An 18,856-nucleotide genomic window follows, 5' to 3' on the forward strand; every position below is an offset into this window, starting at 1 on the left:
GACCCTGGACCTCATCTAGATCGATGGTGTTCGTCAGGGCAAATCTTTTGAGCCCAAACACGATGGGATTATAATGAGTAGATTAGGAGTTCTAGTGACCAACTCCTGACTCCATGATGAGAACTTGGACTTCATCCGGGTCAAAAATAATAATGCAAACCCTAACGTAATTTCAAGTAAAAATGCGTTTTTCAGAATATCGCCGCCAAATAACACTAAACCCTACTCATAGTGTTGTGTTCCTGCCGGTGAGTAAGGTTGCCAGAGCTCAACGAGGGGAGGGAGGGGGTTAGGGTCGGCAACGCGCATGTAACTCCTCTGGAGTTGCAGGTATACATAGGCTACGGATACTGCTTACCATCAGGCGGGCCGTAAGCTTGTTTGCCACCGACGTAGTATAAAAAAGACCACTGAAAATCCATCGATAAGCGAGTCTGTTGTTAAGCATAGTGTAAAAAATGAACTTTTATTAAGATTTTCTAATCGCAGTATATAGCTTCTCGGAACTCCGTAGCTGATTACGAACGTAACGAATGCCTTACAATCGAGCACAGGTCCGTCCTCTAAGCGCGCTCCGCGCGGACTGAGAGCGGGGCGTCGCTGCTGCGTGATTTATACGTGTTTTAAAAAAATATAAATTTACGGCAATGTAGGTCCCATAGTTATGATTTTTTTTTTATAGGTTAACATAAAGTTACAGTTTGCTATATTATTATTTTTAAAGCAAAATATGCGTACAATTTGCGGAAAAAAAATATAATAAAACCCTGTTTTCGCCAAAAAAATGAAGAAAACTCGGAAGGTATTTTATCAGTTTTTTCAAATGAATCTTCGATTGTTCATCATTCCAGCCCCTCGTACGAGATATGTTGACACAAATTGTAGTCATTCATGTACCAAATGATTCTTGTTTACAGCAAAATTGAGAACCGAAACGCCACATCTCACTGCAAAATTTGGAAAAGACTCCCAAAAAAACTCATTAAAAAAGAGGTTTAAAAGAGAAAATGAAAATTTGAACTGTTGGAGCCGCTAGTTTAGGAAACGATTATTTAAGTACGTTACCAGTTTTTGAATAAATACTAATAGTTACGTCGTAATCTTGAATGAAAAAGGAAGCATTTTACAAAATACGCTCGTCTGTAGGAATAAGGACTCTTAAATGACATAGGTACACCTAGATTTTTTCTGACATTAGCCGTGAATGATATCTTATATAGATTTCCAAGCTTTGTGCACGCGCGACGCTATTGGTTATGATTTCGTGGTTTTGGTATATTTATTTTGGTGTGCACTAAGTAAAAATACCCTTGAATTATTACGTGGTTAATAGTATACCATCTACAATTTTCTGTAGGCGTGCGGCCGATATATGACGATCATTGATTATTCGACAGTTTAGGTATACAGCAAGAATTAATTTCAGTATATTCGTACCTTGTCATAGGGACAATCAACATGAAAGTCGCTCGGGACCTCATACTATTGTCACTGTGACAAAGTACGAAATAATACCTACTGAAATTAAATTTTTGATTTACTTGATTTAGTATATATTCTCATTAAGTGAAATGTAAAATTTCTTTTGAGAAATAAAGTTCTTTAAACACAAATTCCTTGACCGTACATTACATCCCTTTGTACCCCTTCGTTCATTCCCTTTGTACTCAAAAGGGTAAACTTATGTCCGAATCCCCAAGAAATTTGTGTCCTGAAGTTTACTAGTATACTTTATTGAACTCGGAACTGCTTGTAAACATGAAAACAAATTAATGTCACGTCAACAATGTCGTTACTACGCTCCGCGCGAGTTATGCGTGCGCGCAGAGGTCACTTGAGTTCCAAACAGCGTGCGAAGCGGATCGCTTGGCGGTTACGGTCGCGCGCAGAAATTGCTGTATTAAACTAGTAGATAACAATCTAGAGTAATGTCAAAGGATCCACCCAGATTGAGCAGGCTCGGAGTGCTGGCGCCAGCGGCGCTTGCTGCGTGCATGGATGCCTCGGTATTGGCCGTGCCGGCGGCTGGAGCCATCGTCTCCACAGTGCTCAAGGAGCTTAGCAAAGCTTTCATGCTCAAAAAGTAAGTTGGTTTTCCAATTTTTATTCTGAACTATTTTATTAAATATTAATAAGCTCAGAAACAAAAAGTGTGTACGAAATTTGCCCAAGTACCCAACTTTAGAGAAATTTTACCATGGTCGTAGTTGGATATATTACCTATGATCCTTGGGTATATCTAGTAGCAATCTACTCCTAATTGGTTGTGCATTCTACACATATAGTTTACATTATAATGGAATTTCCTACGTGAGTAAACACGTAATATATATATCTTTGTGTATGACTGCTAACTACGTTATCACGCTGCTTTGCGAATACACTTGTTAGATTTTGTATTAAGTGTCCGAAAAGTGTATGTTCTTCATAGGTATATATGTATTTGTAGACGGTTATATTAGGGTAAGCATTATAGTCTGGTATACGATATTCTAATGTTCTATGGGTGAATAACCCTTCGCGTCTATAATTATCAGCCGCCTTTTTGTTATTAAAGCCCAGTAAGTTCGTGTTCTTCTCTCACTCTCATTGAGCGTAAGCGTAAGCGAGCTGATATTGCGTGCCCGGGAGCGCGGATATCAGGGTTTTCAATTTTAATTTTTGGTTTAAATAAATAAAAAAAGTACGACTTTAAGAAGCAATTTTGATATTTTTACTTTTTGTGCATAATTTGTTACAATTTTTTAAAGTGCATTTTAGACCTATGTTCATGATTTTTTTCTATCGAGTGAAAGTCAAAGAAACTCAGGATTGGAATCGATACAGTCCCTCGGAAAAGGCATCAAAATTGTTAATTAAATTTATGGCAGCCATATTGCGATATAAAAAAGCGCTATGACTTATAAAAAAAACTACGTTTTCTGAATCTACTGCACCTTAACACACTTATATGAACTTTACTTGTAAACTTACTAACAAATTAATAATGTAAGCAATAAAATCTTGCAAGTAGAGTTTCAAATCGATAAGTCTAATAAATAGTCTTACCGATATGAAACTTGCAAGTACTCATAGTAGTAATAATACAGATAACGATAATAATGCCGGCGACAGTAAAATAACCGACTCATCGACTCGACTCGACGGACCCAGAACATGGATAGTGGAATTATTTAGTGAATATGATATGTATCATCAAATCATCATAATAAACTTATTATTCTTCTGACAGAAATGGTTTGCCACACTATATAAAGTAGTTATACAATGCACGTACTTGGAGTTCCTGATAAGATAACTATTGAAACACATCTTATTTATCCATTTTAGTGCTCTTAAGTTAAGCATGGTTTGGGAACAATCTTTGCTAATTATTAGATATGGGTTCGAGTACATTGATATTAAAACAATTATAATGGTCAATATCCATAAATGGTGAAAAATTTAGGAATATGCTTCATTTTGTCGAGTCCCAGACTGAAGCTTGCTACCCTCAGCTATGTTAGACTAATCAGTAGGTAACTAGGTAATGTCTGTCGTTTTGTGTAATTATGATGCGTATTGTACTTACATAATAGGGTCCTTTTTTTAAATAAAGATCCCATTGTAAAAATACCGAGAATAGTCTTATAAAAAAATAGTAAAAAAACGGAAGTGTCTATAATGATCAGTTCCTAATAGGGCAGAGGTGGGCAGTGCCGAAACATCTCGAGCATTGAGACCGAGGCCGCTGCAGTCACGGTCACGGAGTCTCCCACTTCCACCGCCAAAATACGATATTGAAAACAAATCGTTTTTATTGCGTATAAAAACTGTTTATAGTCTATTTTGTTTATCAGGTAGCATAATCGTCTCAATTCCTTAGAGTTATTCTCATTTCTCTGAATAAGGATATGAATACATTAAGTCATTATCAGAAATAAGTCAAATGAAAATAACGATAGGTACTTACATTACTTAATTGTATGCACACACACATTACACATATAATACATATTTTATTATATGCTTAATTCGATCACGTCTTTCCTGTAACATCGCAAAGTTAAGAGAAATCTATAACTTAATTATTATTGCAGAAGCGGAATATATATTTTCAGGGCTGGTCCCAGAAATAAAAAAAAGCGTTATATACTTATATGTACCCCCGGGTACATACGGGTCGTTATCTCGTATTGTACTGTCCACAGTAGAGACCTTTTAAAGCTAGTTAGCTAAAATAGCAAAAACGGAACCCTTATAGTTTCGTCATGTCCGTGTGTCAGTCTGCCCATATGTCACAGCCTTTTTATTTGTTTCAATTTCATTATGCAAATTTTGAACACATATGTATTTATTTTTTCACCACACTAACTGGGAAGAAAGTTGCATTTTATCCACATGTGAGGCAAAGTAATCAGATGCAAATTTTGAATTGTTTCCTTATGATAGCTGGTAGAATTGACCTTTAAATTATATTTTAAAAGATATTTTTTTTATTACGTTCATTTGAATTGATTTGGTTTGAGTTTTTGGTATTTCATAGTTGCAATTTCCTCGCGTTGGTCTGGTAATAAATATTGTTTCACTCGGAGGCAAAGTTTGTTTAGCCCTCGTGCCTTGAAACTCTCGCAACGCACAAGATTCAACTTCTCGAACCACTTGCTACGCTCGTGGTTAAATTTCGCTTGCTCAGATATCATTATTAGCACGAGCGGTTAAACAACAACTTTGCCCCCTTGTAAAACAAATAACTATTACTATATACATACTCCTTTTTCCTTGCATGGCTTCTTCGTTCTTCATAATATAATTAATGTATAAAAAACTCCAACTCAATATTTGACAAATAGCCACTACATTTATATTAAATAGCCACTACATGTACATTTACATGCAAATTGTATCATAAAAAAATCTAAAAATACATTATTGTATGTTAAATAAACAATAATTTACGATAAAAATATCTAAAATACAATTACAAATACTTATTTCAGGAAATATTAAATAATTACTTAAAAGAGATGTAGGCCAATCCAATTAGATCCAAAACAGCGTTATGAGGAATTAGTTTCCAGCAAGCTGAAAATCGTTGTAATACCTTGATTTGGTCCTTGTTTTCGTAATCCCAGGTATGCTTATATTTTGGAAGACTTGGGGAATACATTTTTCTTTGGATTGCCAAACCACTCGATGTATAAGGAACCCACCATCAATTTCAATGACACTACCTACTTTCGTTTTCGGATTTTAATATTTGGTATAAACTCTAAAAAAAAAAAATTCAAAATGGCGGCCATTCATAACAATTTTGACAAAGAATTTATATTATGGTACCTTTTGGATCCCCAGATATCAATTTTCATCATGATTAGAGCAAATTTTTCGCCAGTTGTACCATCCGTTATCGTACGACTAGCAGAAACTGGAAAAAAGTAAACAATTTTGTACACCTCCTGGGATTGCGCGTATTTAGGACCAAATAAAGGTATTAAAACGATTTCCAGCTACCTAGAAATTAATTCATGAAAAAAATCTAATTTAATTGGCCTTTATACAGTCTCTAAATGTCGAATTGCACAAAAAAAAACAATAAAAACATATAGTCAAATATGTACTAAAATATCTAATACTCTTTAGAAATATAAATCTCTAAGTGTCAGAACTAAAATAAAGAATGTAATTAAGTATAGGTGAGGAGAATGGAAGAGAAGAACACGTTGTGCCGACCCCACATAACGTGGGATAAGGGCAGGAAGAAGAGGAGTGTTATCAAATAATCCTTCGAGGTGTATAGAGTCAGAGAAACACAACTCTGCAACGATTTTGATAGCACACGTACTGCAAGTATTTTTTTAAACGTCAAACTTCTATGAAATTATGACGTATAAATTAGGGCTCGCGGTCGGATCCGTGTTTCGTTTACACGTTCCGAATACCCGTTTCCGAATAATAAATAAACGGTTTTCTGGCCCGTTCCACACGTGTAATTAAGAAACGTGTAATTAAGAGCCGTTTCCACGGATAAACGGGTATTCGAAGAAACGGATCTTATTTACCCGTGGCTCCGGAAACGTCCTTGACGAGTAGCAAAGGAACGGACCGGCGCAAATTATTAGACAAAAGATTCATGACGTTTATGCCATATTTAACCTTATTCCGTGGTTCATAGAGTCGAAATTCAATAAACGGTTTATTTGCAAAACCGTTTTCTGAGCAGAGGGCCTACCGCGAACCACGTTCGACGTGTTGCCGCCCCGTCACACTTACGTAAAATTTTATAAGTGCGACAGAGAGGCAACACGACGAACGTGGTTCGCGGTAGGTCCTCTGTTAGTTTTTGCTTGCAATGTTTTAAGTTGCAATAAGTACGAGTAGAAAATTAGAAATACTGTATAGTGCTACCATAGTAGTATTTTATATAAAAGTTCAAATACTAAAACTTTATTGTTTATTATATAACTTGATAGCAATAAATATAAAGTGCTAGTAATAAAAAATAAAATCAATAAAGACTGTACACGATAAAATCTGCCAAGTGCTTGATCTGGTATTATTTTTACCAACTGAACATTTTAAACAGTTATATTTTTAATAATCTGGAGATATAAGTCCTATTGGGGTACCTATGTGGTAAAAATTCAATCAATTGTCAATCATATTACAATGTATGTGTGAGTTTTCTTGAATATACATTCGGTCAATATGAAATATATATTTTTATTTTTTAACTGACGTGAGCCCGACATCTTTGTCTTATTATAGTAAACCATGTAAAAATTATTAAATTATCATTTGTATAATGATCTGCCAATAATAAATGTACTTATAAATTGTATTGTAATTAATTTTGAATTTACGAAAAGTTTTACATATTATTATCATATAAAATGAACTTTATACGTTTAAGTGTACTAATAAATATAAGATGGCCCTTTTAGCTTAAAGCAATAAATGTCAAAATCAGAATTACCATAATGCGCAATGGTGGAGTCAATATAAATATTACTAAAAATCATAGACAACCTAACTATGTTTGTATTTTTATCATGTAATTCTTGTAGTCTTTGTAGTTTGGAAGTTTAATAAAAAAAAATTATTCATTAGTACGACTACGAGTAGACTACTTATTTAAATGATTACACAATAAAATTGAAATCAAAATGATATTCGTAAAAATTAAAAAATGCAATATCTTAAAACAATTATTAAAAAACAATCAAATGCTAGTATTAAGATTAATTTGAAAACAAATTTCAATCAAATATATACCTAAGTAATAACATCTTGTAGCTCTCACTCTCGTCATAGAAAAATGCCTTTTAGTGTGGTGCGGCTACAAAACAATGGGATACATTTACTTTAATTTTTGCCGCTGCATCTGTTACAATTTTAATATATGCAGATATGTTTACCTTATTACAAGGACATAAAGCTCATAATTGGTTGTGACAGTTCTGATAACTGTTTGGGAACCTATTTGTTTTGGCGATATCGTACAATAGGGTCTTCGAAAAACAATACGTTCTAAGAATCTAGTGAATGGAACGCCACCGGGCGGCAAACTGTGAAAGTGTCCCAAGTGAATATGAATGATTGCCAATTTTGAGATCTATCTTAATGTATTAAACAATATAATCGAAAGGTAAGAAAGGTAGCATGAGTCTTTAAGGTAATCGCGTGAAATTCTTCGTTTCGAATGCCGCTTGTGTGTGTATTTTTTTTGCATCATTGGCAGATTTGTTGTTTTCGCATAGCAGTAAATTGATAAGTAAAAATAACCACAAAGTAATTAATAATTATTTTCTTAACTGTTATTTTTAACTAATATAGGTAGTATTTGTCTGAATACATATTCTTCACGAAACTATTACACCAGTATATATAAAATGTGTTTCTTTCATTGAAATATAATATGTAATGATATTAGGTTAAAAACAATAATACTAAAAAAATAAGATTCTAAACTAGGGCCGAATAGGTTTAAAATTAAAAATAATAGACAATATAGAATAGGGACACCTACTTCGATTTATATATAGTATAGTTGGCTAAATATGTAATATCCACCCAGTTAGAAACAATTAAAAAAATTGTACGCCTAACAAGTTCATCTGAAGTCAACATTCAATAGTAGACCTTGTAAGCATTGGCTCAAACTGTTTCGGATCCGTTCGGGCCGGTCTTAAGTACACGTTTAAACGGAGATACGTATCTGAGAAACGTTTCTTGGGAACGGTTCTTGGAGACGGATCCGGATCCCGGCGGTTCCGTTTAAACCGTGTTCTTAGCACCGCCGGGCTTAAGAACACGGGTATCCGTTTCGGCGTGTAACACGGATACCGGGAGCCCTAGTATAAATAACACTTGCACTGCGTGTGCTATCAAAATCGTTGCAGACTTATCTTGGTCTAACTCTAGTGTTTCCCAAGAGTTGAAGTCCTATATAATTAAAAGATTAATAAAAACAAGAAAAACAAGAAACAAAATCAAACAAACAAACAAGTACCCAATGAGGTGTATCACGTCAATGCCACTCATAAATGAAGTCTCATACTCTTAACATGTAGCCAGTGTAAGCCTTAACAGACCGGTCTCCACAAATAGGTATGACGTGTATCTCGGCCATTGCCTCCCTCAACCTTCATTGGGGAAAGTGGCGACCCGTTCAACGACGACACGTAAGCAAATAATTTTAAGCGAGCACGACATATTCAAGCTGTATGAATGTATTACACAGTTCAGTGAGATATATTTTGTTCTTGTATGTTACATAAAAGACGGTATAGCTGCACATAAATAAATACCACCACATACTACCTACTTGCAAAGTACGGAAGGTACGGAACCCTCCATTTTACGTAGCCCGACATTTTCCGGGTCCCATACCGTTCTTGACTTCACAGTTACAAGCAAGGTCATACTGAGTTACAAGCAAGGAATTCACTGAAATTATATGCTTATTAATATTGCAGAGCGTTCTGTTTTGTGTCACATCGTTATAACCGATTATGATACGGAAGGAACAGGGTCTTGTGCTAGCCGAAAAATTCATGAAAAACAATATTTTTTATTAATTTTGGGCTTTGTAGGTATACTCGAAATAAAACATACTTTCATACATCTTCTGTATCGTAATTTGCAATCTTTCTCCATTAAGTAAGTATATAAAAAATAGTAAATAGAGAGAAAACGGAGGAATAAGTTGTCATACAGTTTTTTGTTTTAAAAGAAAAAATGGGGCACACAAAACTGTGTTGCATCGCGTAATCGGGGACTCTTAACCTTCTTTTAATACTGGCGTGTCCCGTAGTTCGAGAACAAATGAGGTGTCTATCCCAGAAATGACCATAAAAGTTAATACATATATTGCATTAAAAGACTCGACGTCGATAACTACCTAGAGAGATAGCAGAGATTGCAAACAGCTCGCCGGAATATGTTTTTCAACACACTTGCTCAAAACGACGTTTTTATTCCACCGATTTTTGGCTCATAATCCTAGATATTAAACACGCGTGCTTTTTCAGTATATTATAACACTCGTGCTTTTTCATTATATTATCCGACTGCGTTAAGAAGGTAACTGGTTGCAAATAATATGCATGGAAACGGAGTCTTCTTAATTTGGTCGAGTAATAATTTTTTTTTTAACGAACTATAAGCTTTCAAATGTTAGTTCAAAGACGTTTTATCATACCAAAGATAATTTATATTGAGATTAAATCATCTCGTAAATTACATTAATGAATAAACATAACATTTTATTGATTTGATCTCCATCCGTCGAATAAAAATATGAATATAATATTGAAAAAAAAAAAAAAATGTAAGCTATTTGTCGATTTCCTTGGCGCCTTTGCCTTGCGCGCGCATTTGAATCGTGCGTTAAAAAAATAACGCGCCAGCCATTTTCCCTATTTGTCATAAAATTGGAATAGTTTTGCATGTTTTTAGTTTATATATTGACGAAAATGTCATTTTCATGCATTGAAAATGAAGAACACATAAAATTGACGCTGCCAGTAATACTAATAGAGGCAAGAGCCGAGAACGATAGCCTTTAACCATCAAAATCGGGTGAAAAATAATGGCGGCATATGAAAGTTTTATTCAATGGAAAATCAGCAAAAACGTCCAGTCTTTCTTGGAAAACGTGTTAGTAGCTTACTTCAATGAACTGGCGAATAAGTGCCTACAAGGCCAGCATGCTTTGGTGCAATTATTCGATGTTTAAACTGTAGGTAAGCCACTATTTTGAAAATTGTACTTTTACTGTTTTGAGAAAACAAAAATATAATTTATAAGTTTTGTGTTTTCCTCGCAAGTGTCTTAAAAACGTCGTATGAAACGCTTGTGCTATGGTCATTACACACATCGCCTTTCTTATTGCGCGCTCGCTTACAGCTCGCGCGCACAATATCGCCTCGTGTGTAATGACCAACTTAGCACACTTGTATCATAATGTACTATTCAATACCAGAGTATTTGTCAAAAATAAGCTTCGTGCACGTTGGCTAACGCTGCAGCCATTATAGTCTACTATAAACAGGCCGATTCACACGGCTACCATTGCGCTGGCAAAAGATGAAGAGTTTTGATTCGAATTAATATTCCATTTGCCAAATTTGCAACATATGCACTCCTGCGATTTACGTATGTATCCAAATTTCATAAAGTGGCTTTACCAAAGTAATTGATATTTGAGGGTTTTTACAGAAAATTATATAAAAACAAAGTAATAGTCCTGGAAAAGCCTCGGTTTAGTTGTATTGAGCTAAAAAGAGAATATGTAAAAAAAAAATAGTTGATTATAAAAATATATCTTGGTGTTTTGACTTCATTTCAAATTAGACCAAAATAGCCTTTTGTGGAATTAATTTCTAGTAAGCTGAAAATCGTTTAATACCTTAGTTGATTCAAAATGCGTGTGCATAAATTTTTGGAGCCTTGGGAGATACTCGTAATTTATTCCTCGGATTGCGAAACCATTCTATGTAGAAGGGACTCTCCGTCAATTACAATGGCCAAGGATCCGACACTAGAAAAACGTTTTTCTTAATAAAATATAAGTTTGCAAGGAATTCTCCCAGTTTCTTACTTTTGATTTCAGCTGTAACACTGAAGTGAATTTCTTCGTTTATTTTTGCCTAAAACATTTGAGTGATTTGAGGAATCCTTTCTAAGATCGATTATTTCTCTCTAACCAATAACTAGAAATACGGCGTGTACGGGCCAAGGTACAACATATTTTCGGTGTCTGAAGTACAAGTAAGCTTCGTAATTCACTTCAAATTCAGATTATGCTGAAATGATCCTATCCCACAGTCTAAGAAATAATACAGTCGGTCGACGAAGGCGTCTAGACAGGGCAACCGTGCGGGGTGCGAGGGGTGGCGGGCGGGAGGGGCGGTCCCTGAGTTTCATACACGCCATTGTTAGTATATATTCAGGGATATGATTTTGAGGGCTGACGGGTGTCTTGTAATCAATTTGTGCACAATTAAAATATTGCATACGACATGTGCTAATTGTTTGTTTCAGTGTAAACAAAAATATATCATATGATATCAATTTTTAAATTCAAAATGGCGGACATGTTTTATAGCTTATTTTAAGAAATTACGAGTAGTTTAAGACTTTATTTAAAAAAAGCGGCCAAGTGCGAGTCGGACTCGCGCATGAAGGGTTCCGTACCATTTGAGACGTATTAAAAAAAATCTACTTGCTAGATCTTGTTCAACATTTTACCACTTTGGACACACATTTTAAGAATAAGAATAAGAATAAGAATCATTTATTGCCACATACAAGTACATAGGAGAATAAGGTTACATAATAGTTAAAAAAAGATACATTAATAATTTAAACAGATCAACCGGTATTGTATTTATTGTATTGGGCAAAGGGTTCCAGTCTCAGCGTGTGCCGGGCCGACATGCCCGGCGCTGGTTTTCAGACCGGTCCCAGACTAAGGACGGTCGGACATAATACATCGAAATATATAATACTAATACTTTTGTGCTCATGAAAGAAAAAGATTGAAAGAAAAAAACATGGTAAATTTTACAACAATAGACTTAACACTGATTAAACTTTCACGGTTTTACACATTATTAAGTCCCGTTTCTATGAGCTATCAATAAACTTAGTCACTCTTAGTAACAATACTTGTACTTCTTAGTGTATTGCATTACAAAGATGGGTAATTATTAACTTTAATTAATATAAAATTAACTATAATTAATATAAAAAAGTAACAGATTAGGATTGCTCGCGATTATGCTTGTGTGTCTCTGTAAGTGTGTGTGAGTATGTGTATGTGAGTGGGTTGTGAACGCTTATGAGAGTCATCTTTAAGAGGGAGGGAATGCCTCATCGCTCTGCGCCAAGAGGTGAGCCTGTACTAACCTTTTGTATTTAAACAACGATATCGGCTCTCGGAGCGGTGGAGGCAGGTCATTCCATACTTTGGAAGCAGCAAATTTAAAACTCCCTCTAAAGAAAGCTGTTTTATGTTTGGGCGTGGCAAGTTTGGTGCAGCTTCTCAGCCACCTGGGGCGCGAGTCCTTGATCCATTTTAACTTTTCATACAGATAGTAGGGCCTCTGGAAGTCTAACACCTTCCTAACTGTATAAGCTAAATGTTGCTGCCTGCGGTTCTCCATGTTTAGCAGTTTCTTGTCGTTAAGAAATGGAGTAATGTGTGCTCGTTTGGGAACCTCGTAACAGAAACGAACACATGCATTTTGTACTCTTTGTATAGATTTTTTCGTTACCGCTAAGAGTCTCGGCCCGTACACCACGTCTGCGTAGTTAAATTGAGAGAGTATCAGCGATTCCACTAGTATCTCTCTCACCTTAACTGATAGGTATTTGCGGATATTATATAATACCTTGAGTCTGTAGAAGGCATTACGGATTTTCAAATTAAATTATGATCTATATAACGCAGTTTTACCACTTTGGAAGTGTCTCTCGCGCAAACTGTTCAGTTTAGAAAAAAATGATATTAGGAACCTAAATATCATTTTTGAAGACCTATCCATAGATACCCCACACGTATGGGTTTGATGAAAAAAATTTTTTTTTTAATTTTATGACGTATTTAAAAAAAAAACTACTCACTAGATCTCGTTCAAACCAATTTTCGGTGGAAGTTTGCATGGTAATGTATATCATATATTTTTTTTAGATTTTTCATTCTGTTATTTTAGAAGTTACAGGGGGGGGGGACACACATTTTTTCACTTTAGAAGTGTCTCTCGCGCAAACTATTCAGTTTAGAAAAAAAATGATATTAGGAACCTAAATATCATTTTTGAAGACCTATCCATAGATACCCCACACGTACGGGTTTGATGAAAAAAATTTTTTTTTTAAATTTTGTGACGTATTAAAAAAAAACTACTTACTAGATCTCGTTCAAACCAATTTTCGGTGGAAGTTTGCATGACAATGTATATCATATATTTTTTTTAGTTTTTTCATTCTGTTATTTTAGAAATTACGGGGGGGGGGGGACACACATTTTACCACTTTGGAAGTGTCTCTCGCGCAAACTATTCACTTTAGAAAAAAATGATATTAGAAACCTCAATATCATTTTTGAAGACCTATCCATAGATACCCCACACGTATGGGTTTGATGAAAAAAGATTTTTTGAATTTCAGTTCTAAGTATGGGGAACCCCCAAAATTTATTGTTTTTTTTTTCTATTTTTGTGTGAACATCTTAATGCGGTTCATAGAATACATCCACTTACTAAGTTTGAACAGTATAGCTCTTATAGTTTCGGAAAAAAGTGGCTGTGACAGAATCGGACAGACAGACGGACATGACGAATCTATAAGGGTTCCGTTTTTTACCATTTGGCTACGGAACCCTAAAAAGTAAGAAATTGTTTCTTGCTTCTGTTTATAAATGTATCATGTAGTATTTGATGTTTTAATTATTTTTGAGAGTCCTCGGGATGCCGATTACAAAAATAACACCCATTTTCAAATTCAAGATGACGGACATTAATTTCTCTTAAAAATCGATATGGGTGTCATCTCCAAGGTTCCTCGGGTTTCCGATTACGAAAATGACGTCCTTTTTGGAATCAAAGATGGCAGACATTTTTTTTTTCTTAAAAATCGATATGGGTGTCATCTCCAAGGTTCCTCGGGGTTCCGATGACGAAAATGACATCCGTTTTGAAATCCAAGATGGCGGACATTATTTTTTCTTAAAAATCGTTTGACGTCCATTTAGGGGGTTTTTGGGAGTGCAAATTTCAAAAATAGAATCCATTTTAGAATTTAAGATGGTTGAATAGGCTATATATATATATGTATGCATTATTTTATGGTTATTTTTCTACTTATGTACTATATTTGTATCAATGTGTATTCAAAACGTGCATTTGAATCATTTTAGCGGTTGTACACTTTTGTTTGTGTTTGACATTCATTCACCGTTACTTCTGTTTTACTCATTTCCTCAAAGGTTAACTGGAGGAGATCTCATACAGGGATAAGTTCGCCTTCGTTGTATTTAATTTACTCTGTAACTGTGTTTTAGTGTTTTTATTTCTATGTATAATAAAGTATATACATACATACATATGATCCTACCATCGAGTAGCTAATTAACTTAACTTTAACCTATTAATATAAATAAAAAGTTTTTTTTTTAAATTTCATTTCTGTTAACAAACAATCTCTACAAGAAAGGTTTAAATATAAAGTATTATAAACACGGTTTTCAGTATGTGTGACCAATACCGTTCACCACTTATTAATCAGGTACAATTATTTAGATTATTCGCACCATTATTTTACAACACTAGAGCTTAAGGCTCTGGGAAGCATTGTCATTGATAAATTCATGAAGAAGATAAAATAATCTTTAACCCTTTTAATTTTTTTTTTTAATTACAAAATAATAATTCTTGATGTAAAGTTTGTACCGAGTTTTCATTAACACAATTTATATTTTCATTTTTTTCTTTAGACACCGGCCGCTCTTAGGTTTCATTGATAGCTTGATTTTAATAAGTAATAATAAAGTTCAAGTAATATACATGAAATATTTCAATAAACGTGACAATGTGGAAATATTGTCAACAATCCGATGTAAAAAATAGGCCCAAGGTACAACCGTTTCCCCTATAGATCCTGGGATAGTGCAAACTCAGATTACACGCATTTAAAACCAAATAAAAGCATTAGGTATAACGATTTTCAGCTTGCTAGAAATCAATTTTTCGAATAAGCCTAATTTGACTGGCCTAAGTCACCAAATTAAATAAAAATATCAGAGTTATATAGTTTAGCATATTAAATATATATATATTCTTTTTATTATCTCCAGAAAAACAAAAAAAAAAACATAAAATAAGATCGAGCGGATCACAGATGAGCGATTGTGTCCTTTTAAATAGTTGTTTTAAATTTGTAATGCTGTCCTTACTCATAATATAATATGCAATACTACGTAGAAGGTGTACCTACTTATTAATTCGTATTTTATTGCAGCATTGTTAGGACGTAAGGTATTCAATAACGATTTTGTTTGACGCTTTTAATATGTTCGTAGCGAATTAGATTTATTTGGATGTAGCTTGTCACTCATAACTCAAGCTCTAAAGTAATCCTATAGCTACGTTCTTATGAGCTGATTATTTATGGCGTTATTCTTAAACATTTGTCAAATCTAACAAACCGTTGATAATCGTTTCTCTCTGTCTGTTATTTTGACACTCCTGTTTGTTAGAAACAGACAAAATTACACAGAACTTTGTAAGAAGTTGCTAATTTTAATGAATAAGGTTAAGGTTTACTGTAAGTCATCAGATAACGTCTATTTAGAATAGGCTGTAGGCTGAGTACGCCCTGCATACATCTATCTATCTATCTATATATTATACGTTTATATAAACGTAAAAGTCCGGACTGACTGACTCACTTAAATCAATGCCCAGCCCAAACCGTTGAACCTATACAGCTGAATTTTTCACAATAGGTAGTTTTTATAACGTTAGTATCCATCAAAAAGGGGTTTTTCAAAATTCATCCCCTAAGGGGGTTAAAAAGGGGATGAGAGTTTGTATGGGGTTCAGTTTTATTTTAAGCTTGGAATACGAAATTTCGTAAAAAAAAAGATTATTAAAACACAAGACAATGTGTTTCAGCGTTTTTGCAAATTCATCCTCTAAGGTGGTGAAAAAGGGGTTGAAAGTTTGTATGGAGATCAAGAATTTTTTTGAGTGCGGGACTTGAAACTCTGTGCATGGACATATTATTAAAACACAAGAAAAGTAAATTCAGCGTTTTTAAAAATGCATCCCCTAACAAGCTTATAAAGGGGTGGAAAGTGGGAATACATTACAAATTCTTTTAAACTTCTTATAATGGCATAATATAAGATAACAAAATAACATTAACTGAACGTTATTAAAAATATAACCCCTAAGGGGGTTAAAAGGGGATGAAAGTTTGTCTTAGGGTTTTCAAATTTTATAGTAAGTTAGTAACTTGAAACTTCGTGAAAAGGTAATATATGAGAAGGAATAAAAACTTATTACAGCGTTTTTTAATTCATCCCTTAAAAGGGTTAAAATGGGGTTGAAAGTTTGTATTAGGTTAAATTTTATGCTATGCTTACGCTACAGAAAATGACGTACCACCGCGAGTGTTTAAAGTGACGTTTCAATATAATCTAAATGAGCTTGAAACAAGAATTTTTTCGCAGTTGATTGTTAATATATTGCTTTTATTATGTTTCCTGATATTATTAGAATACTTTCGTAACGGACAACGGCATTTTTAATTTTTAATTTATGTCACATGCGTGGCATCTCGCCAGTAGTCGGAGACGTACTAAACGCAGTGAAGTGCTTGCACTTCATTCAGGTGCGGAAATATTTTGTTAGAGATGCCGACTCTAGTACTATAATACCTCATTGTTAGTATATAGAAAAGTACTATTAAGTGGGGTATCATTTGAAAGAGCTCAAATAAAACATTCCAAAACAAAAAAAAATCACAGTGGAATCCTTCCCGCCCTTATCTCCGAAGTTTACCAACGAAAAATTATCAATGTTTTTATATAATATTCCCATTATCACAAATGTAACAGAAAAAATATACCCACAACTGTATCCTTAAGAGTTTTCTAATTGTAAAAAAACATATTCTAATTTTATTTGCTTACTATTTAACCTCCTTTGCGGGTATTAATCATACTTGAAATTTCGGGTTATTCCCACTAGTTACCACCAAGTTGTTACCAGTGGTAACTACTGGGAAAAAAAAAATCCCACTAGTTACCACCGACTCGGTTTGGTGGTAACTACTGGGATTTTTTTATATCGGTAAATTGCCGTTGGTGTTTTTAATGTAATGTCATAGAAATTTCGGGCTATTCCCACTAGTTACCACCAAGTTGTTACCAGTGGTAACTACTTGGAATTTTTTTCCCACCTTTTACTACTGGTAACTACTGGGAAAAAAAATCCCACTAGTTACCACCGACTCGGTTTGGTGGTAACTACTGGGATTTTTTTTCCCAGTAGTTACCAGTAGTAAAAGGTGGGAAAAAAATTCCAAGTAGTTACCACTGGTAACAACTTGGTGGTAACTAGTGGGAATAGCCCGAAATTTCTATGACATTACATTAAAAACACCAACGGCAATTTACCGATATATGGCGCTGTTCAAAATTATGCTTACTATGCATAGTATAATTCTGGTCAAAAGGCTTTCATGTTTATTGTAGATGAGAAAGGTAGTTGAAAAATTTTACGGAGGCCTCGGTGCGTGAGTTAAACGGACTCACAGTTGACCGGATTTTTAGATACCTTGATTGTACGAGTATGTAAGTACATAATGCGCTAAAAGTTCGTTAACATTTGAAATGGCCACTATTTTAGATTAATGGGAGGCGAGTAAGTAAGGTTTTATACCCTAAGAGCCTTAAAACGCTTTCAAGTCCTTGATGAGTGTTGATTGTGTTAGAAAAGCTAATAATTTAAGATATTTCACATTGGAATTGTAGAGTATGTTTAGTTTGTCTTTGACTTTTATGTTTTTGTGTGTATGATGGAACTGATGAATAAATCATTCTTAGTCCAAACTAGATAAGGTTGTTGTTTATTTTAAATACTAATCTTACAGGAATTACAGTAAGCAGCCAGCAGCGTAGTGACTACGGGCTTGTTAACACATTGATTATGTAGTGTTTAGTGCAAGTTCATACATTTGCTACTCGCGTTTAGTGACAAATACATGAACTCGTACTAATTACTAATCAATGTGTAAATACGCCCTACCTGGCGTTCGTAGGTAGATACACTCGATACCCTAACGTTCCCTAACATAAGTTTCCACTTTTTTATGGCTACTTGGTTACTTAAGTTGGGTCACCGACCGTACAATAGACGGTGACGTGAAACCATTAATAATGGATTTAATATGAACAGCATATGAAACAGTTAATTATATTTATTAACTGTTTATTAAAATGTCCGATTTTGGTCTTTATACATGTATGTTTTATAGGTGGCGACATTTATCCTCTAGACCCAAACTTGGTTGGGCTGTAGGGACCGTCTGCTGTACCTACCTTCGACATGTACCTTTCATGATTATATACAGTAAATACGAGATGTCATTCGAGTCGTTTCAGTTGTGGCAGTGACATACGGTACAATAAAATTGCTTGTGAAACTCTTATTCCTCGGATTTTTCAAGAAGACAGTAGACGATCGCTATACTCCATAAAAATGTAGTTCCCATTTTCCTATCTAATAGATATTGAAATTATGGATTTGTTTATACCATTTCATGTATGTTAATAATAGTGAATTTTACTTACTACGAGTGTTAG

At 34.4% G+C, this 18,856-nt stretch overlaps 1 protein-coding gene across 2 annotated transcripts in view; it reads left to right on the plus strand.

Moving 5' to 3' along the window:
- The first annotated feature begins 1,775 nt into the window (after window positions 1-1,775).
- LOC133517776 (tyrosine-protein phosphatase corkscrew-like) overlaps window positions 1,776-18,856 on the plus strand; it is a 45,584-nt gene continuing 28,503 nt past the window's right edge. Inside the window, exon 1 of one of the 2 annotated variants that reach the window (XM_061851203.1) lies at window positions 1,776-2,083. In XM_061851203.1, coding sequence (XP_061707187.1) covers window positions 1,929-2,083 — 155 coding nt within the window. In that variant the 5' untranslated portion in view covers window positions 1,776-1,928. The remainder of the gene's footprint in view (window positions 2,084-18,856) is intronic. The other variant, XM_061851195.1, reaches the window with a different exon arrangement.

The sequence above is a fragment of the Cydia pomonella genome, chromosome 1 (assembly GCF_033807575.1).
Source record: "Cydia pomonella isolate Wapato2018A chromosome 1, ilCydPomo1, whole genome shotgun sequence".
NCBI classification, from domain to species: Eukaryota; Metazoa; Arthropoda; class Insecta; order Lepidoptera; family Tortricidae; genus Cydia; species Cydia pomonella.